This window comes from Drosophila ficusphila, unplaced genomic scaffold, assembly GCF_018152265.1.
Source record: "Drosophila ficusphila isolate 14025-0441.05 unplaced genomic scaffold, ASM1815226v1 contig_607, whole genome shotgun sequence".
Classification (NCBI taxonomy): Eukaryota; Metazoa; Arthropoda; class Insecta; order Diptera; family Drosophilidae; genus Drosophila; species Drosophila ficusphila.
This window is the reverse complement of record NW_025064537.1, coordinates 3,505,867-3,526,956: the sequence shown is the minus strand read 5'-3', so window position 1 is coordinate 3,526,956 and position 21,090 is coordinate 3,505,867. Positions and strand designations below refer to the sequence as shown.

The 21,090-nt window shown below is 38.4% G+C and overlaps 2 protein-coding genes across 4 annotated transcripts; both read right to left on the bottom strand.

Moving 5' to 3' along the window:
• Positions 1-5,890: 5,890 nt before the first annotated feature.
• Positions 5,891-13,325, bottom strand: LOC108095790 (choline kinase A2). Of its 3 annotated transcripts, none has more exons than XM_017197061.2 (9): positions 13,032-13,325; positions 9,524-9,630; positions 8,827-9,202; positions 8,613-8,765; positions 8,030-8,421; positions 7,725-7,793; positions 7,319-7,412; positions 6,895-7,224; positions 5,891-6,808 (listed from the first exon to the last, which is right to left on the bottom strand). In XM_017197061.2, the coding sequence occupies exons 1-9, from the start codon at positions 13,050-13,052 to the stop codon at positions 6,746-6,748; spliced, it is 1,605 nt and encodes a 534-aa protein (XP_017052550.1). In that variant the 5' UTR covers positions 13,053-13,325; the 3' UTR covers positions 5,891-6,745. The 3 variants fall into 3 exon arrangements, with proteins under 3 accessions (XP_017052550.1, XP_017052542.1, XP_017052558.1); XM_017197053.2 differs by lacking the exon at positions 13,032-13,325 and adding an exon at positions 9,956-10,241; XM_017197069.2 differs by lacking the exons at positions 5,891-6,808; positions 6,895-7,224; positions 7,319-7,412; positions 13,032-13,325 and adding exons at positions 7,490-7,578; positions 9,956-10,242.
• A 2,565-nt stretch (positions 13,326-15,890) lies between these two features.
• LOC108095782 (uncharacterized protein DDB_G0286299) lies at positions 15,891-19,065 on the bottom strand. The gene is made up of 3 exons (XM_017197039.2): positions 18,770-19,065; positions 16,863-17,221; positions 15,891-16,790 (listed from the first exon to the last, which is right to left on the bottom strand). Exons 1-3 carry the CDS (start codon positions 18,793-18,795, stop codon positions 16,633-16,635), a joined length of 543 nt encoding a protein of 180 aa, XP_017052528.1. The 5' UTR covers positions 18,796-19,065; the 3' UTR covers positions 15,891-16,632.
• Positions 19,066-21,090: the final 2,025 nt, after the last annotated feature.

The window sequence follows — 21,090 nt, the reverse complement described above, 5'->3', positions numbered from 1 at the left end:
GTTTTTGCATTAGCTCTGTCCCGTGCCGTGCATTAATGTTAATAATTGATATGGAAAATGTGCGGCAATGTACTCGTAAATAGTCAAAAATTATATTTGATTACACTGCCCGCTGGACGAAAGCCTCTGCCTCGCTAGTTCCCCTGCTCATTTTGTCTCCGATATTGAGATTGATTTTCTTGCGTGTGCAAATGTTTTTATCTCTGGAATAGAGATAAATTGTTCAGTAGCCACTTCGAGTAAGTGTTAAACAAGTATGAGATTGAATATCAACAAAGCCTCGAGCTACATTGTTCTTCATGGCGCAAAAAGTCTTACGATGCGGTTTAAAAACTTTAGGTGCCAGTGTTAGTTAATCAAAACATATGTACCTAAATATAGAAAATTTAATTGCCAACTCAACAACATAAAATGGGAAAACTTATACATATTTCACTTATATTTACTAACCGAAATTTTTTATATGTATGTACATGCGCAGTAAGCCGATCATGATAACAAGTAGTGATATTCTCATTAAACTAATTGTAATTTAAATATTTGTCAGCAAATTTGTTCAAAACCAAAACATATAGCTAACCGAATAAGAGGAACCTTACCTTCTCACTTATTTCCAGTAAATCACAAAAGTTCGTGTGAACTTTTCAAATTCTTATTGTTTATTTTGATGTTATTCTCGCCGTCTAGTTATTCGAGGAGTCTAACAGCTAAGTTAAATAATTTCCATTCTACATGGGCTTTTGCGTCTAGATATGGTTCTTAATGCAGTTTTCTTGTCAGCTGCCTGCATATAAAGTGAAAATTGTAACTAACCGAGAGGCTGGATGGGTTTTATGCAGTGAGATGCCACTTGAAGGGGCTTGTATGTCTAAACCAAACATCACCAACAACTCAGGGCAATTAGTCAAATTTTAATCGGTGAAACGGGCAGCGGCTCCGTTTTATTTGTAGTTTATTGAATATGCACACCGCCGAGAAATCAGTCCTCGTTCCTCTACATTTTCAATTTACTATAGTCAAGCTAAACCGGTTTCCAGGGCCCCGGACCTCAGTTGACCTTTGCGATGTGGCCAACTCTTACATGTCTATCTTAATCTTTTCTTTCAGATTCACCACCTGTACTCCTTTCAAACCTCCTGGCTGACTTTCGCCAAAGGATAACTGCTTCCGATTTGGTGAGCACATTTTCTTTCCACAGTTCTTAGTGCGCCCAGGTGATAAGAGCAACACGCTTTCATTCATTCCACGCTGGCGGTCCTCGGTTTTTGGCTTTCAGAAATGCTTGGTCAGGTGGAAAATTTTAATTGGTAACGGTCTTGGTCAGCAGTGTTCAATTTCTACGTTCCTAGGGATGTTAAAAAATCAACGCAGTATTTGCCTCGACTTTTGATTACCCGTTGCTTTCATAAACAACTTCTTTGGGTTTTGAATATATTTGAAGCCACCTTGCGCTGCCTATGAAACTTTAAAATCTAAGCCATCACCTTAGTCCTTATGGTTACAAAGAGGTTGATGTTCATTAGCACGGCCGAACAAAGTCCAACTCGCCTTACGATATTAATCAGGAAAAATGGAGTATTAAAACCTTTGTTTATACCTTTTTCCTTCAAAAGTAAACGGTGATATACAATATTTAGCTAGCTTGCCAAAACAAATAATTCATCCGTGCAATACTAAATTCTGACATTTTCATTCTATATATTTATGCTTGGTGATGCTAGTAACATTTGTGTAAGAAAAACTAAAAACAAATATATTCTAAATGCCGCATTTATAAATATTTTAATTTTTTTGGGTGTTCTTGATATCACAATTATTGGTCGGGATACTACATATTTTCAACCAGGTTAGTATTTTGTACTATTTTCCCTCTTATTAAAAAAAACTTGATCAAAAATCGATATTAACAATTCTTTTTTCCTTTTTTCTGTTAAAATAGTACACTTTAGCCTCTTGAGTTTTAAGACAATTGTGAGCAAATAGAAAACAGAAAACTTCCTAATAAAATAAAAAATGTTGGTATGTTTTGTAATCCCAATTGTAAAGTTCTGACTTTGCGCCGTGTTATTTTAGAACAAACTGGGGCCCCTCCTGAATTAAATTATATTTTAATATGGTGTCTTTAAAGGGCAATCGCCATTCATTTGTTAAATGGACGTTTTTGCCGTTGCTGCTCTATTTACGGCTGCACATCCGGAACCACATAAACGTTTACATTTGCGTGTGTTTTTTATTGGAGCAGCAACTTCAGCAGCTACAGCGAACAGTTAACCGTCGCTCGTAGGCGGGCAGAATGCATTCGATCGAAAAGTTTCCATTATGTTTCAGAGAACTTACATGTCTACGGATGGATACGGATACGGATCCTGAGCCCGGGTCCATGGAACAGGGCTATCAACGCTTCAGTTCATTTGTTTGCTGACTGTACGGATGTATGTTCACATTCATGAGTGACCTCGCCTGACTGAATGTAACTGAGTGTGTGGGGCGGACCGCTCAGTCAACTATTTAGCACTTGCACAGTAGGCAAATTGTCCTACGCACAGAGCCATGAAATTGAATTGCGATAGCTGCAGATAGCTGAGCAGTGCCAACGCGGACTATAAAAGGTTCAGAAAGAGCTACGTGGTAAGGAAAGTCCCTTCGTTTTAAATTTAAAGATTTACCTATTGTTGTCCAAATGGGGGTTTTAATTTTTTAGAGATCCTATAGTTTTTTCTTCATAATTTTAAAAAAGGTTATACCTAAAACTTATACCTATAATATACTTTGTAGGCATTACCAAAGTATTTCTACAGCGTTCTACCTATAATATAGTAGTAGGTTTAAGTTTTTCCCATATCGATCCAATTTCATATGCAAAGAAGTGTTAACATTTCCCAGATCAAACAGTCGTGTTGGCGTTAATAGGCTTTACACAAGAACATAAAATAAAATAATCAAGCATAATGTGCTCACAAAAGAAAGCGGTGACAAAGTCATATTTTTATCGTTCACTCGACCGCCAACATCGCAGCGGGTTTCTTGGCAGGAAATTTTAAGAGCATTAAAAAGCTTAAATTCTTTCTCGGCCTAAACAAAGCTCATTTGTCAGTTGAAAGGCGGGATAAGATTTATAAGCCATTCGGCTCAAACCTATCTCCTTCCAACAAGGTTTGCAACATTTAAGGTTGGATTCCACTTACAACTGGCAACATATCGTTTTCAGCTATCAATATATATTGTTTATAAATAAATTAAATAATTAAAAAATATGGAAAACGCATGTGAAAATGTAACAACTCGAAGCACAGCCAAAGCCCTACAAAGTCTAAAATATGAGTTGAACCATCGAATATTAAGATTTAAAATATATTTTTCAATGAAGCTGGACATCTTAAAAGTAATCCCAAGCAACATGTATTTGAGTTTCCATTACTCAATGTTGCCAGCAACAAAATTGTTGCTAGGAACATTGAGGGGAAAGTGTTGTTATCAGATACTCACCACACCCTGCAACAATTCCTGCTTTTCACTCAAGTGTTAGTTGCAGTTGCTAGCCTAAGCTTGGCAGCAATGTTGCTTGATCTCACCAACATGTTGGAGTTAATAAGCAACACAATGTTTGAATTGTATAGCAACATGGAGTTTTGTTTGTTATAAAATTCAAGAGCTCCCGCAGCTTCGCCCGCGAGTATTATATTATGTTTTTATAGACTTATGTATGATTACCTACTGAGTTTGCAATGTATAAGCGGAAAAAATTTACATCACATATTTACATCACAAAAAAAACCTCAAAAATAATAAATATTTTATTGAACATATTGTGAATCTAAACCATCTTCAAACCCCCTGGAATACACAAAAAAAATTTCATCAAAATCGGTCCAGCCGTTTAGGAGGAGTTAAATGGCTAACACACGTACAGAAGATTTATATGTATGTATATCTAAAGATATTACAACATTTTTAACATGTCTTGAAACTCAAAAGCTGAAGCTATGATTTTATTAGAAAAAAAACTATGGCACAGTCATTTTGGAGAAAAAAAAAGTATCCTGTCCAGCTTACCAATATATACTATAAGTTCTAAAAATATGAAATTTTGATGCCCTTGCAGAGCAAAAGGTTATTATAATTTCAGTCAGAAGTTTGCAACGCAGACAAGGAGACACCTCAGACCCCATAAAGTATATATATTTTTGATCAGCATCACCATCTGAATCGAAATACATTCGTCTGTCCGTCTCTCCATCTGTCCGTCTGCCCATTTCTAAAGTTTCCCAAAAGTTGTGGAACGGGCCGGATCGGGCGACTATATAGGATAGCTCCAATACGAGAGAATGATATAAAAAATTCTCCCGCTGTTGTTTTTGATCAGATCGACTTGATTTCTTCTAGAGAACGTTTTCTAACTACTATTGAATTTCGGATTCGGATTTTATCAAAATCGAATAACTCTATCATATAACTGTCATAGGAAAGAGCGGAAAAAAATATATATAAATATTGGGAAAAAATATGGAGTTTTCTACTAACCCTTGAACTGAGAAAAACATTTCATTAAAATCCGACAACGTTATCATAGAGTATAGCTGCCAATAGGAAAGGATCGAAAAATCTAACGGAAATTATAACATCGTTGTTTTTCATCAGACAAGCCTAATTTTTGGAATATAAAGTTTTCTAACTGCTCTTAAATTGCATATTAAATTTGAAAATCGGACAACTATATCAGCCCTTATTTATTTTGTTCGACATATTTGATGACTGCAAGTGTATAGTATGTAAGCTAAGTATGAAGCTAGCTTCCTTTCTTGTCATTCTTAAAATTAACATTATTACTTTATTTCTAAGCGAGAAATACAAAAAAAAAAAAAAAAATAGGAACCTAATTTATTGGTTTAATATCATTATTATGTTACTAAACAAAATACAAGTTGCTACTAAGACCGAGCTATTGGGTTATTTTGTCTACAGTTACAAAAGCGATTGACATCTAAACATATCTTAAAATATCTGTTATACAATTTTGTGACGAAAAACATGACGAAACATATTTCTTTATGAGATCAACAACATCAACTGGGTAACGGTGACTGATTAGTTTGGACCGGACATCCAAGGACATGTGGCGGCGCAATGAAACCCTGTTGCCCACTTCCAGCTCCCAAGAGTGCAAGCTCGGCGCTTAAACAATAGCCCAAGTTGTCCTGTCAGGAGCAGTGCACTGTGTTCTACTGTGGCATACCCGCAGACAATGGCTCGGGATTGAGTTTGCCCATCGAGGCGTGCATTGCATTGCATTACGTAAGGGGCCTGGCCAGCTAGCTCCGAGTGAAGTCAAGAGCAATGCATAACCGCAAGACAAGGCACGGCATTGCTGGGGACCAACAATCAGACGACGGAGGGAAGGCGGGAGTGGAAGGACTGGCTCCGTGTCAGGCATTAAATGTTCCTCCTGTCACTTGTCACTTCTCCGATCCGTCCCGCTGTCCCTGCATTAATTAAAGATGCGTGCCATTATCGGTTGGCTGGTTCCATTGCGACAATTGCTCGGGTCCAGTTCATTGTGTTTTGAATTAATGTCAAAGTGTCCCTGTAATTGGGAAGTGCCTTTCTTCGAAAATTGGAAAAGCTGACACTTGGCTACTTGGACTCCCTCTCGGCAGCTAATTTGCCTACTAAGATAGTTCCAATTAATCTGCTTTGGCAACCAATTGTTCGTCTTACCAAGTGAAGAAGTTGAACCGCAATAAACACCTTTTTTGGATTCGTTAAAAGATAAAAGTTCATGATTTAAGTTACAGCTTTGGCGATTACAAATATCCTTTATCTCCGAACCAGGTCATTGTACTCTCTGTGTTCATAAATTCAACACCTTGATTAAGAATTTGAAACACACATCTCAGCTTCTAGTATTTATTTATTAAAAATATACGCAAAAATATTTTAAACTCTAAAAACATACAAATTATTTCTAATAAGGAATATGGGATAGTTAGGTAGGTACATAAAAACACATGATTGTTCCTGGACGAGCTGTGGAGCTCGTCTGAATTCCTCGACTGGTCAAATAGAAATAGAAGGAAATTCGATACAAAATGTAACTAAGCTTTCAGTGTATAGAAGTAACGTAGTGGCGACTCGTGAGTACAATGCAAAATAATACTTAGATATCGAAAGTAGTGTTTGAAGATTATAAACAAAAAATTCGAATAAGTAATAAATTCGAAAGTTGAAGAAATGTGTGTTCTTGTATAGAGCATACAATGCATTTAATCGTTGATGAGCCTACGTAGATTTGGGGATGTGCTAGGTGCTGCCTGTAATACTTTCGATCAATTCTGTTGGGTGAGGAGAATCCAGTCCCACTTCCGCATCAGGAACAACAATTAGAGCTACGTTAAATTGTTGTTATCGTTTTATCTATCATCTGTCTCACGCTTTAATCACAGCAGTCATTGGGATTTTGCCTTTTCCTTTCAGCTTTATCAATTCTAAATAGCTAATTTTTCTATACAAAAATAAGTTAGTCTTTTTGAATGGTTCGATATCTTTCCCTTTTCCGTGTGAAATATTGAAGTAGTGTGATGACCTGGTTGTTAGCCAACTTGACAAAACTGCAGTACAAACTCAACTCCAGACGAGGAAATTGAAGAGCGGGAGAGCAGGGACTTTAATGCTAAAGGCCACTTAAGTACGGTTCTGATTCGATTTAAGTGAATATTGTTGATATTTGACCCTTGATTAACCTTTGCCCTCACTGCGATAAGTAGGCGGCCTTGAGCTTTTGGTATTCCAGAATTCGTGCAATGCCATATTCCTGGAAGATAAATGGTAGTTTAATAATAGTTGCTTATAACCCATCAAAAGGGTTTTATTTGAAACACAATCGTAATGTTTACTCACCCAGTAACCGAACTCGATGGCCGACGTGACATTGATCACGGACCAGAGGCTCCAGAAAAGATGGGAGAGCATCGTAAAGAACTGGATCTCGGCATCCACCTTGTCCAGTTCCTGGCCAGTGGGATTGTAGTTCTCGTCGTCGTGATACTTCTTCAGGTAGTTCACAATGAAGTCGCGTCGCTGCTGCACAGTAGCACAGTTGCTGGCGTTGTGGTAAAAGTAGGGGAACTGTGGATTGGTGTAGTCGAAGGTCCACTCAATGAAGTGATTGGCCAGATCATATCCACGGTAGTTGTACGCACAGTACTCAAAGTCAATGATAATGAGATCCTGGAAAGTATTTCAAATTAACGATGAGCGATTAGCTGTCTAACTGAATAATCTATAATAATTATTTATTTTTGAATGGAAAAACGTTATTTACCGGCTCATTGTCGACTGTAAAGCTGGCATCTAGCGCTGAGTCGTTCGTGGTGTCCAACTCGGGGCAAGGCGAAGGCGAAACGCTGTGCGATTTGCTGTGTAATATGAAAAGTTAATGAAACAGTTAGCACTTCCTTTACATCGCTCCAACCGAATGTCATGGATAACCTGTGTTCTGTTTTGCTTTGGCCAACAAATTTATTGACTTGACCAGCATACACTTTTTTAACTCAAATCACGACCGCAGCAAAATGGGGCCATCTAGAATTGTAGGTAGTTTTATATGGGTCTGGCGAGCAGAGACTTACGACTAATGGGCCAATGGCAAGTAGTTACTGGTTAGCAGGCCACAACAAAACATCGGGTTAGCAGTGTACTTGTTTCTCGAGTTCTCGAGGTGTACTTACTTGGTCTCCGGCTCGGAGATGTTGCTGTTGCCATCCAAGCTATCGCCCAATGTTTCGTCGAAATTGGATCTGAAAATATATCAGTTATTATATGTGTTTTCGGACACCAATCAAGTAACTCTTGCAACTAGCAACTAACACAAAATAAATAACTTTATGTAAATCATTGATATACATTGCAATAAAGATCTCCTAACAAGATATAAAAACAAGGATCATGGGTGAGTTAATTCTCCTGACCCACCTTGAAAGTGATAAAGGATTTATTGAAACCAAGAGCACAAGTTCCTTGTGATCAAACCCACCTCAAGCTGCTAATCGATTCCAGCGGCGTGCGTTCGTTGTGGCCAGCCGGTGGTTGGCGCAGCAGTATGTTGCCCTCCTGCAGATCGTTGTGGCAAAACACAACTGGATAGTCGCCCTCTTCGATCACCGACCGCATCCAGGCGATCTCCTGCACGTAGTCGAAGGTGCGCATCAGCTCCATCTGCTTCTCCAGTGCCAAGGACTTGGGCTCCGACTTGATGTTTCCCTTCACAATGCTCCCGAGGCCGGACACCCAGCGCTCCATACAGTTCCAGATCCAATCCGGCTCCTTAGACATTGGTATATTGAGGCTGTGAATCTCGCCCATTTTCTCCGCCACTTTCATCAATATTCGCTGCTCTGCCAACTCCGCGGTGGTCAACGCACGTGCCTAATGAACGATTACATAAATATTAATAAGTTGTATATAACATAAAGTCTTTCTAAAAGGACAAACGCATGTGTTCATCTTTCTAAATGTAAAATGTAAAACGTTATGTTGTACTCTTTCATATTTTTCACTGGTTTTTGTAAAACGTTGACCCGGTTTTCGGGTTTCTGAAATGAGTACGTATTACGTACCGGGATATACTGTTCGATGCGTCCGCCGGGGAAGATGCCGTGCAGCTTGGGGCCGAAGTTGCGCTCACTGAGCAGGGCGAACACCACCGACTCGGTGATCATGCTCTCCAGCGCGTGGTCGCCGTGGGTCTGTCCATAGATGCGCAGCAGGACCTGAGGAGACGGAAGGGGTTAGGAAAAGGACAGGGGCCGGTGTCTGCGGTGGGTGACCTACCTCACGGGGTTCCTGTTTGGGGGCGTGCAATCGCTTGAGCGAACTCGAGTCGCGGCTATCGCTATCGAAGCGCTGACGTTTGTGCGCCTGCTTGGCGCTAGTCGCTGCGTCGTCATCGTCGTCTTCGTCGTCGTCGTTGTCGTTGTCGTTGCTCGCCAGCTCCGTAGACAGCGATGTCACGCCCACCGACTTGGCCTCCACCACATCGTCGCGTGTGAAAACCGGGCTGTTGTTGGACAAAGTTGCGGTGGCTATGACGTCTTTGCCGACGCTCACGTTCGCGTTTGCCTGCAGCTGCTGTTGTTGTTCCACCAGCTCATCCAAGTCGTCCAAGTCGGGTAGACTTACGTAGTACAAAAAGTTTGATAAACCACCACTGAAAGCAAAAAAATTTTAAACGTTGGAACAATATGCTGGCTTAAGTATTCCCAAAATAATCAAAATATGATAGGCAAACTTAAAAACCGAACCATATATTAAAAATAAAAATGGTATACTTTGGAAATTAAAATTTCGATATCAAAGAAAAAAAAACATTTAGTTAGCAAATAAAAACTAAACTATATTGCAAATAGAATACATTATTTTGTAATATATATTATTGTAATATAGTACACTTAATTACAATACATTTTGAATGTGTGAAAAAAAAAATTACAACACATTTTAATTGTGTGAAAAAGTGAAATGAAGTTACCTTATGCGTTTCACCACCAAGTTTTCAGGAGTAACCACCTTCCAGCGTCCGGTTAAATAGTCCCGGCAAATGCGAGCGGCCGCATGGCGAATTTCCTCAAGGGTGGCCTGTGGGCGATGGGGAGGGTGGTAAGTAGTAAAACACCGATTGTCGCCAAAGAGAAAGTGCCAGAAGAGAGGGTCGAAAAAGAGAGGGAGAAAAACTTATAGCGAATCGACAAAACAATTGGCCCTGGCGGTGCACTAAAAATAACAAAAACACCGCAGGTACGAAAATCCAAATGCAATTAGAGGCGCAGACAAGCGAAAGGAAAACATATTGATTAAATAGCTAGAGGCAATCGAAGGAAATCCAATTTAATTGTGGTTGATTATAAAACGTAAGGAGTCCAACCTAATCAATAGTTTAAGGGCTAAATTTTAAAGGGCTTACATTGCGTTTGAAATGTTGCCAGATATTATCATAGTTGCAACGTTTACTCAGACAACAGTTTTGATTTGTATTTTCCTGCTGCTGGCGACGTTTAAGGGCTTTGTTGTTCCTTCGGTTGCGCTGTCTCATGCTACGGGTAGTGAATTCAATAACTAGGTACTGTATAATATAAATCGTATTATATAAATAAAGAACCAAGTAGCGAAGGCACACAGGAAGTCTTTCGGTTGCGTTCGGCGCTGAGCGATAAGTAGTTCCCAGCTGGGCGTACAAAAACAAACTGACTCATCGTTACAAGACCAAGACCCAGGGTAGCCGAAACACAAATAATCTCGCATCGCTCTTGCTCTCTCGTCGGCGGCAGTGGTTTCTGCACCACCACTGCGGACTAGGGGCGCCACCCCCACCGACCGGTTGCCACGGAAAACATATGTTGACCTTATCGAGGGTTAGGTAGGAATCGGGAAAGGATTTCGCTCGCTGGGATTTCGAACAGATGTTCCTCGGCGAAGAAGCGTCAAAGAACCGCGATGATGACAGGTAAAAATAGTGGGAAACAAGCCCGCTTGAAGGCTATAATTGCCTGTAATTCTGGCCAACACGCTGTTATTGGCATTCGACAGATAAGACAAATATTTAGCCGCGCACCTGTTAGTAATCTATGGTTCATATCTATTTGTATTCAGAAGGTGTTGATATGGTCAAGTGCCACTACTTTGTTTCTATTTAGGCAAGAATCGAGATCGTTTGCTAAGATCTAGCAAAAATATAATACGCTGACTCGATTTTAAAGGGTTTTTACTATATTTATTATTATTGAAAGTTGTTTTCGAATGTTAACCAACGATGGAAGTGCATCTTGCTAATACGATCTAATCGTTGACGGAAGCAGCGCGCTCTCGCTTAATCCATGGAATTTTCCACGCAACCATGGTGAAACGCGTGAAAATCTTCCATTCAACATTTACACAAAACACATACTCTTATCATCTCTGGCCAGTTTTGATTTTCAGTATGCCCCATGCTGTTTTTATATTATTTTTCCGCTCGAAAGAAGTGAAAACAAGTAAACAATGCTTCAAACAAGTGCGATATTAATGAATGCGATAACAAAATATACAATTTGAACTCAAAACTATTAAAGTAAGTCTCTAATTATAGGGGAAACCAATTGCGCCACGAATTGGCTGAAGCTATAGCCAATAATTGGCAAACGCGAAATGGCCAACTGTTGTAAATAATTTGCAAAATAACTTTCATTGGGCTGTTCCGGTGCCTTATCTTCGTCATAAAATGTTGCGTACTAATCTGGAATTTATTATAAAGATAAGCAAATACTTAAAGTCATTTCATTTAAGGCAATAATAAATGGTGCGTTTAGTGCGTAACTAAAAGATTTATATAACTCTAATCTACTGACAAAATTCTTATCAAATCGTTGTTAGAGGTGCAATAAACCTTTACTAAGATACAATAAAATTAACGGGTATCAATAAGCGTGTGCTGGAGGATTTGGCTTTGGTCTTTTTGCATGTTTGCGACTTGGTATAATCAAAAGGTTTGACGCCAACTAGCACTATGTAGGTCATTTTTTAATTGATAAGCCAAGTCGCCGAAAAACAGAGTGCAATCGATAAGATTTAGCAACTGAGCTCTCGGTACTTAACAATAATGACTTTGCGCCGGTCGCGTCATTTACTACGTCTCTCCTAGAAACAAGTAAAGTGTACACGATTAATCCAAAAAGTCCCATTTAAATGGACAAGTAACGCTTTTCTGAGTGCCATAAATATTATTCAAATGACTATAGTGATACCTATCACGTGATTTCTTTTTTGATTTGTAGACTCTGGTTATTGCCTGAACCTTATCTAATGCCATCAAGATAGCTTATTAATCGTTAAGTGGTGTTCATTAATAATAATGAGAAATTAACCCCACCCGATGGGTATTTAATGGTACGCCGTATTTAAAGCTTAATTTGCAAAAACGTGCAAGTTGGAAATGAAATTTTAACCTATAAGAGCACAATAATAACAATAATAACTATACCTTAAAATGATTCTGTCGATATTTTTTTTTAACAACCCAATGCTTTGTGGTGGGAAAAGTGTTCAATAAACTTTGGGAATAACCGGAATCGCGATAAATAAAAAAAGAACCATAATGTTAGATATAACCAGTATTAGGGCTTTTTTATAATGAGTCAATAAAAAGCAGCAATAGAACCTATCTGACTGCAATTGAGATAACAACTGCGCAATGGCAAATTAAACACGTGATTGAGACTGGTGACTATCTAACCGCAACAATGTTGTCGAATTCACCCTGTCATTTAATCAGATCTGGCCAGAACCCACCTTTAAGGACCGGCTGATCGCCACACGCAATTCAACGCGAAATATACGAAGTGACTATGCGCCAAATTGCTGATAACAGGGAATAAAGGAGGGAGGCAATGTACGAAGAAGTGATCCACGAGTCGCGATAAGAAGCCTTTCTGTACGAGTGTGAATCCAAGAATCGCAAACACTGTAAATGGAATGCGAGCCCAGTCCAAGATAACAAGGGGTCTCTGATCGAGCTTTAAGACAAGCACTCAAAGGCAATATTTGAGAATAGGAAAGTTGATTAAGTGATAAAAAGTCAATGAACCATCGAAGGACACATTTATCAAAATTCATAGTAAAAACCAAAATTCTTACTGGTTCATACATATTAATTTGGTTAACTATTTACAAACGTATATAAAAACGAAATAAAAATCCACCGTTTGATTATTAAAAAAGCGTTATTTAAATTTATCCAAGATACACTACCACAAACGCAGTTAAGTGCGTTTGTTTTTGTTTGTAATATTCAATTAATATAAGATGTTTTTTTTATATTTTTCTGGTGAAACCCCTGATTTTGTTGTCAATAATAACAAAGTAATCTAAATATATGCAAAAGCAACAGTCATGCACGAACGATGTGGGAAAACTCAAAATCGCAACTTGCTTGGAAAAAAATTTACAAGCGACGCCTCCGCCTCCGTCTCCGACTTGGACTTCGACTTTGGGCCCGGGGCTCTTACCTTTTGCAGGTTGGTGGACATCGTCCTCCTCTGATTTATTAAAGTTGGTTGGTAATCCGGAACGCAAACACTTGCAAGTACACGGAGGCAGACAGTACAAAATGGAGCAACAATGGCACGATGTTAAAAGCACTTGGACGGACTGTTGTTGGCCGATGTTTCGACGTCACTTGGTTTAAATATAGTTGCAACAACAATGGCAATATTGTTTTATAAAGCACATGCGCGAATTTAGTCACAGTTAACGGTTTCAATGCGTCTACACGCGAGAACGCTTCGGTTTCCACTACTTAACACTCGCCGCCTTCGATCGGCGCCAAGTGAAAAAGCTTTTGTTGGTTAGAGCAATTTGGAAAAAGAGAGCGAGAGGATTTTTAAATCTCTCCTTCGCCTCTTTTCGCGATTCTCCTGATCATGGTACAATTATACAAGGTAGTCTCGTCGGCAAAAAGCACTCCCTTATTCATTACTCATCACAAGTGCGAGTGAGAGGAGTCTGCGTAGTAAGTGCGAGTGAAACGACAAAAGAGCTTTTAGTTTAACCCTTAGATTGTGCATGGGGCTTAAATTGCTCATTTATAGTAATAGGAGTTGAAGTTTTTTATAAATTAATTTTAAATAGTTTTGAATTTAAAATTAAACGTTGTTTGTATTTTTGGATAGTTATTTCTTTGTTTAGGTTCTTAATTTTAAAATAAATGTCAATAATAAAGTAAATTTTTGTAATATCTAAGTTAATGTTTCTTAGCAGCTATTAATAGTTTCTCCTTTACATTTTTTGTTATACTAAAATTATCTGAAACGACATGTTAAAAAACAAAAAAAAGTTTGCAGCTAAGGGCAGAAAGACATCTTTGCACAAGGGTTAATGCTCTGAAAAAATTCGTCCGCACGCGTGCTCATCCTTCAACAAGCACGAACGCACTGACTAAAAAGCCGAACGATTAGGCAGCCGACGAGACTACCTTGTATAATTGTACCATGCTCCTGATATCTTATCTTTTTTGCTTTGCGATGTGGTGGGGCCCAGAAATATACTGAAATACTACACTACCGCCATCCAAATTTAAGTTTTTACTTTCAAAACTGTATCGAAATGAAGTACCAAATAAATTTGAACAGATATCTATCAAGCAACCTACCTACAAAATGAAACCAAATTTAAACTACGCATTGACAGCAAAACAAAACCAGTTTTTGCTGGCTTATGTTCCAATACGCCATGTTTTTAGTCTTTATTTATTTTTCTAGTCGTTTTCTAGGTCAAATACGTTTAATTGCGTTATCATATTATGTTTACAAGGGCTTTTCTGGATGTTTCCACGGAAATTTCGTGGCATGCGGCACGAACGCCTCGGAGCTTCAGAACGTTTTTATTTACATATATCAAATTGTTTTATATTAGGCGCTGTCCAACTTTTTAATTTATTTATATCATTTAACGATTTGTTTATTTTTGATATAACATTAAAAACGAAAAAACAAAACATGTTTTTGTTTTTTTTTTGTTTTTGAAATCTACCGCTTGTTTGAAATAGAAGTATGGCAACTCATAAACCAAACTTGGTCTGGTGCAGTCTGGCAGCCCTGTGAAGCCAGTGTTGCTAAGGTGAGTAAGCTGAGTGTAAATGCCTCAAATAAACATTTGTTATGTTAATTTAAAATAAAATTTGTATATCATTAAATAATATTTTCAAATAAAATACAAAACCAAATTTGTAGTAAATGCTATTTCTTTTTAAGAAAAACTTAATTGAACTAAAAGAAAAAGTTTATATGAATAAACATAAGTTTATATTTTAAGTTTCGAAGGTGCATACATATGTGGATATGTTTATCTTAAAGCCAGTATTGTTAAAATTGGTTAACTTAAAGTTACAAATAAAATTTGGCATATTCCGATCATTTCAAATTAAATATATTAGGAGTCGACGATCCAAAAGAAATTTAAGTGAAAGTCGAGAAAAATGTTTCAAATATAGGAAAAATTATGCATATGAAGATGAGAATAAAAAAATCGACTTGTCATAATATTTGGTCTTAAGCTAAATTTTTAATAAAACTGTCGTTTTGGAAATATACCTAACGGTACACATTTTCAAACAGTACAATAAGGGAACTGTACTAAAGGCAAATAACCGAGATAATCTATGTAGTTTTTCTTGTATTTATTTTTAAGACTTCAATACATTAAAAAAATACTTTAATATTCATACAACTGAGTAAAACACGAGCAATGATTCACGCAAAAAAGATTTGAAAGCTTTTCTACAACCAATTACTCGAAAACGAATGATTCACTTCAGATCGTACATATGTATATATGAATATACATATTTTGGTAGTACCAGGAAAGCTTTTTCGAGAAGATTCCGGATGAGTCAAAGAAATAATGATTCCTGAACGATTTAACATACACATTTCCTTTTCCTGAAAGGTGTTCATTAGATTCCGTGCGAGAGCTTTTTAAAACCTCTAAAATTCAAAACACCTAACCTCTAACCAAGAAAAATGCCAAAATTTTCAGTGTTTTTGTAAGTTTTTCTTCCATTTATTTTTAAATTTTCTTGTTGCTGAATGCCGGTTTTGTTGGCCCTAGTGATCTTGGGCCGCTAACTGATGTATGTATGTCGGTATCTGCTTGTGACAATCAGCTTACTAACTTACAAATTAGTAAGATAGATTTAAGTACACTCCCCAAAGCGTAAAGACAATAAAATTGAGAACGGAACATTGCGAGTAAAACAGAAGATATAAAACTAGTAATTATTTGATGAACAAATTGGTAATTGCAGACCTTTCTGACGAGTCGTCCGTCTTCAAGAAATATGTTTTGATTTATATATTATAAAAATGTAATTTTATATTTCATTTTTTTTTCTTTTTATTGTTTCTATATGGTATGATTTGTTGTCTCTTTTCGCTAGAGGGCAGCAACTTTTTTGGGGGTGTTGTTGTTGGCAGCTCGTTGTTACATTTTGCTGATTTTATAGTTTGCTTGTTTGATATATATATAAATATTCATACACAATATAGGATAAGGTTGTAAAATTATAAAAATTGTAAGTGACAAAAACGATAGTTTGCCTTTTAATTTCTTATTGTTTTTCTTATTTAGAGATTTTGTTTGCAATTTTTTTCATTCGCTTCGTATTTATTACAATTATTAAATTTGACGCTTTTTGTTTACAACTTTTAATCTTAAAACATAGAGGGTCTCGCATCTTACTTTCGCTTACTCTTTTTTTCTCATTATCTTTTGCTTTCTATATATAATTTGCTTTAAAGTTAAGTTTTTAAGTAAGGTTTTAAATGATAATGGATTTTTGTTGTTTCTCGTTTGTTGTTGGTTGGTTGGTTGGTTGTTAGTAGAGACAGAGAGAATCGGTACGCTTTAAGACTACGCTCCCATTGCAGGATATTATTAGGGAATTGTGCCCGCCCACCCACTCATCACCCGTTCACACGTGCGGATGTGGGTGGTTCGGTGCGTGTCGCCGGCGGCAGAACCATAATTTGTGTGATTTGCGTTTGTTTGTTTTTGTGTTAGTAAGTATTTTATATGTAGATTACTGAGTGTGCTGCTCTACGGGCGATTCCCTTAGGCAGCCACTTCGCTAGCCTCGGCCCCGTTCTGCACCTCGTCCTTTGTGCTGGCCTCGTCCAGCTTCGCCTTCTTCTCCGGCGTTGCGACGGCCTCGTCGGCCTTGGCGGCGGCTTCGTCCACCTTTCGCTTCACAGCCTCGACGGCGGGCGCGTCTAATGATGTATTTAAATAAAAAAAAAATAGGATTAACATTTGAGCGGAAAATCCCAATCTGACAAACTCACCTGTTGAGTCACCGTTGGCGGCCTCCTCGGCTCCGTTCTCAACAGCAGCTGGGACAGCTTCGCTACTATCTTTCTTTGCCTCCTCTCCGTCAGTGGTGGACTCCTCCTTTTTGTCCTCATCCTTCTTCTCCTCGGAGGCAGCAGCGGCCTCGGCTGCCTTCTCGCCATCGACGGCATCAGCCTCGGCGGATGCAGCGCTGTCGGCGGCCGATGCTCCGTTCTCCTTGGAGCTCTCCTCTTCGGCGGCACCGTTCTCTGTAGTGGTCGGCTTCTCAGCTGCTGCCTCCTCAGCGGCAACGGCATCCTTCTTCACAGCATCGACTTCCTCAGCTGCGACCTTCTCGACAACAGGGGTCTCGCTGTTGATAAAGGGCAAAACAAAACGGGTGGTAAAACTCTTTAAATTTAATTTTAAAACAATAGTACTTATTTAAAAAGGGATAAGACACATATGCCCTGAATTTGGTTAATTTTTAAGAGTTCTAAAAAATTATTCTACACACACGATATTTCAAGCAGTTGTGAAACTAAGAAAAATTTTCCATTTAAAGCCGCCTATAACGTTTGGTTTCCGTCATATTTGTCCCCTGCTCACCACCAACACCAGGACGCCCGGCAACAACACAAAGCATCATTGTAACATCTGCCGGCGTCGGCGTTGCTGCCGCAAAATGATAAATGGGAGCAACAACTCGTGCAAACTGCGACGCAAAAAGAAACCAGAAAAGGTGAGCGGTATTTGGCAGCGTGCTCTTTTCCATATAAATGGCTTACGCTCATGTGTGTGTTCTCCTTCTCTGCCTTCTACACACACAGACGAAAAGTGGGCAACATAAAAGAGATGCTTGCAGACTTGCAAAAAGTAAAAGCCGCGACTTGTTTGAAATAAAACGGACGAGCCAAGAGAGAAAAAACTGGTTTTTATGCCGCTTGAGCCACTATGGTCACCTCACTCGCACTCACCGACAATCTGATTTAACGTGCGCGCGTCACGTAGCAAAATGAACAAGAGAGAGGGAACTAAGCAGTGCGAGCAAGAGGGTTGCAAAGTGTGCAACTTAAAAAAAAAAAAAAAAATAACGGTCGAAAGGCGCACATAAAACACCCACTATGCTTACCTCCCCACTCCCCCTTCCAAAGACGAAAAACCGGCACAACCTAAGACAACAGACAAACGATTTAACGGGTTTCCTTGCAGTTTCTTTCCCACCCCCGTTAAACCGACAAAAATATGCCAGAGAAAGAATGTGATTCTCGAGCCGGCAAGCCAGCAATTATTTTCAGCTATGACAAAATACCTGTAAGCAAGAACTCGTCGCCAGTTAATACCAAGCTTTAAGCTTCATCGAAAACCGAGTGAGAGATAACCGACCAAAATTAATGGTCAGGCGGGAAAGAAGCAAAATGCTAAAGCAAACAGAGCCAGAAAAAAGACAGCTGAAATCAAACAGTACAAGACAAAAAGCGGCAACTTGAATGCTACACACACGCTAACACATTTTTGCGCACTTCGCTTGGCGCACGCACACTCACACAAACTTTATTGCCCCGCCACCGAACCACCACCGCACGCACATACACACAAGGCAATTCTCGTTGTCGATGGTTTGCCGGCCGGAGAGTGAACGAGAAGGCACCATGACGCCGCGCCAAATTCAACGGCGTCGTTTTTTGCGCGCACACCTTCTAACCAGAGGGGCGAGCGAGACAACTGTATTGATGCCACCAAGCGGTTTGCGTATATAGACACAGAATTCAAAAGAAAATTTTCCAAACCGTTGCGGCGAATAGCAAAAAAAAAAAAAAAGATGTACACTTGCGAAATGCGCTGCAAATCCATCCAATTGTTTAAACAAAATGCACAGGCACACACAAACTCTCGCATACAAGCCAGACAAAGTACTCACTTCTTTTGCTCAGCCACATCAGCCATTTTGATTTACTGTTGGTTTTACTTTTCAAAAGCGAAGCGCGAAAACACGTTTAAATTGTGGGTGCGTAAGCGCTAAACACGAATCGCAGGGCACAAAGATCAACACGTAGTTTTTAACAAACTGGCTAATTTTGTAAATTAGTGCTAACTGTCGTTTCCTCTTAGTAGCTTAGCTAGGAAAGTCGTTGGATTGCTGGAGATTTAGCCGCACAAGTGAGAACGTCCACACAGTCACGAAGAAAAACGCCGAATGAGAGAGCGAGGAGCGTCGGAGCGGCTTTTAAAGCCGCGCGCTCTAGTGTTGGTAGGCGTCGGTTCTCTGCCTGCGATAGGTTGGCCTGCGGCTTAACAATTTCCCTGAGATTTTGAGCACGAGGGCGTTTTATTCCGGTACTGCTGTATGTTCTTACAAATTCAGCTATCGATTTAGATTTTTATTATGAAACTGCCATTCCCTTAATGTATTTGTGTTCTATTCGTATATACGGAAAAAGCTAACGGATGAAGGCGAGAGCTTTGTAACTTGCGGCGCGAAGTTTGACGTTAAGCAACACCCCCAAAGAGAGCGGCATATCACGCTCTCCCTTAAAGAAGTAATGATAACCTTATATTTGAGTCGCAAGCATTTTTAAAACTAACCCTATAACTGCAATAATTAAAAAAATTGGTAAAATAACTTTCTAAATATTGACAAAAAATAAACTTCAAATTTGTATGACATTGGTAAAATACAGAAAAATGTACACAATTGTTAGGCCACGGTCCATCTCTAAAAAGGGTTGTCAGCTTTTTAATTTTTTTACTTACTAAGCGGGCAGTAAATTTTGAAACTGCTTGTAATTTTACATTTTTCTCCAAATCTTGTACCTAAGAGTTCAGGTAAAAATGCCCTACCAAAACCAAAATCTATGGATTAGACCGTCTCACGTGCCACTATGTCTGCGTAGGGATTAATTTTCTTAAAGCGGAAAACAGAGGTATAGGACAGATGTTAATGTTGCAGGATTGGGTGATGTCCTTCAAAACTTTTGAATCAAAAGTTTCCAGATACATTAACTGTTTGTTAAATTGATTTGGTGTACCATTAGCTTGTGCTTTACTCGACGCGTAAAATAAAAATATCGGATTTTTCTCATTTAAATGCAGTCGACAATCAATCAAAAACGATTGCAACTTTCTAGTCCGTTCAAAACCTTTTTCAGGTAGTCAGGTTTTGCGCGCGTTTTTGATCGGTTAAAGTCGAACTGAAATGGAATGCACTACCGAGCAGCTGCTGGGAAATTTTCTGTCTCGCTGTGAATTCGGTGCACATGTTTCCCTTTATTTGGGCTCTCAGCATGAGAGAAGCAGCTGTACCATCCAATAACATTAAATATTTTTTACAGCGTGTACACTACTAGACATCAAATTAGAAGTAAGATTTATTAAATTTACCGGGAAAACTAAGATTAACCAGCATTTCTTTGCTATGATGATCTAAACCACCCCAAAGCCTTTAAACAAAAAATTAAAATCATTCGTTTTTAAGACGGTTTAAGAAATAAAAAAAATTGTATTTGAGTTGGTTTTAGCTTAATATACGCAGACGGCTACAAATTTGTCAAAACTAATTTAATTTGCTCTCCAAAAATAGATTTTTATCCTAATTTTTAAAACCCTTGCTTATCAACTGTTTAATATCATCCGTATCTGTATACTTTAATCACTTTAAGCAAATGTACATTATATGAGTTAGAATATTAATTTTAATATTTATATTTTAAAAATAAGGGGAATACACACATTTTTACAATATGATTGCCGATAAATGGGTTTTGTTTATTTAAAATAAATAAATGTTGACAAGTTTCTTATTTATGCTAATTTTTATGAATAGTAGTGGTTTTGAATTTTTGTTTTGTACAAAAGCACATGAGCGCACATTTAAAATTGAGTAGTGCCTAGTGTTTAACGCCCTAATGTTGAGGAAACGTAATGTCTTCCGCATTTCTTTTGCATCTGCCCTCGAAACACTCTCACACACGTTCTTATCAGCAGCTGCACCATTTTCAATGGCCAGCTGCAACCTTTTCCTTCTTCTTTCCCCGCCGTCCATAGTTTTCGACAAAAGACATTAGTCCTAATGTCTTATTACCTTAAGGCAAAGTAAGGCAATGTAAAATGCATTTTTCTAAAAACTACATACTTATGTATGTATTTAGGTTAAACTATTGTAAAAACCGTTTTGAAACTAATCATATTTAGGAATTCAAAATATTAAAAACGACTTGTGAGTTGTTAACCTTTTATGCAAAA

Coding starts and splice junctions, on each gene's coding strand:
- LOC108095782 (XM_017197039.2), bottom strand. CDS start 18,795: ATGGCTGATGTGGCTGAGCAAAAGAA. Junction 17,222..18,769: donor GATGTGGCTGAGCAAAAGAA/GTGAGTACTTTG, acceptor CTTTATCAACAG/CGAGACCCCTGTTGTCGAGA. Junction 16,791..16,862: donor CGCCAACGGTGACTCAACAG/GTGAGTTTGTCA, acceptor ATACATCATTAG/ACGCGCCCGCCGTCGAGGCT.
- LOC108095790 (XM_017197053.2), bottom strand. CDS start 10,084: ATGAGACAGCGCAACCGAAGGAACAACAAAGCCCTTAAACGTCGCCAG. Junction 9,631..9,955: donor GGCAACATTTCAAACGCAAT/GTAAGCCCTTTA, acceptor CATCGCCCACAG/GCCACCCTTGAGGAAATTCG. Junction 7,794..8,029: donor GAATCGATTAGCAGCTTGAG/GTGGGTTTGATC, acceptor ATATATTTTCAG/ATCCAATTTCGACGAAACAT.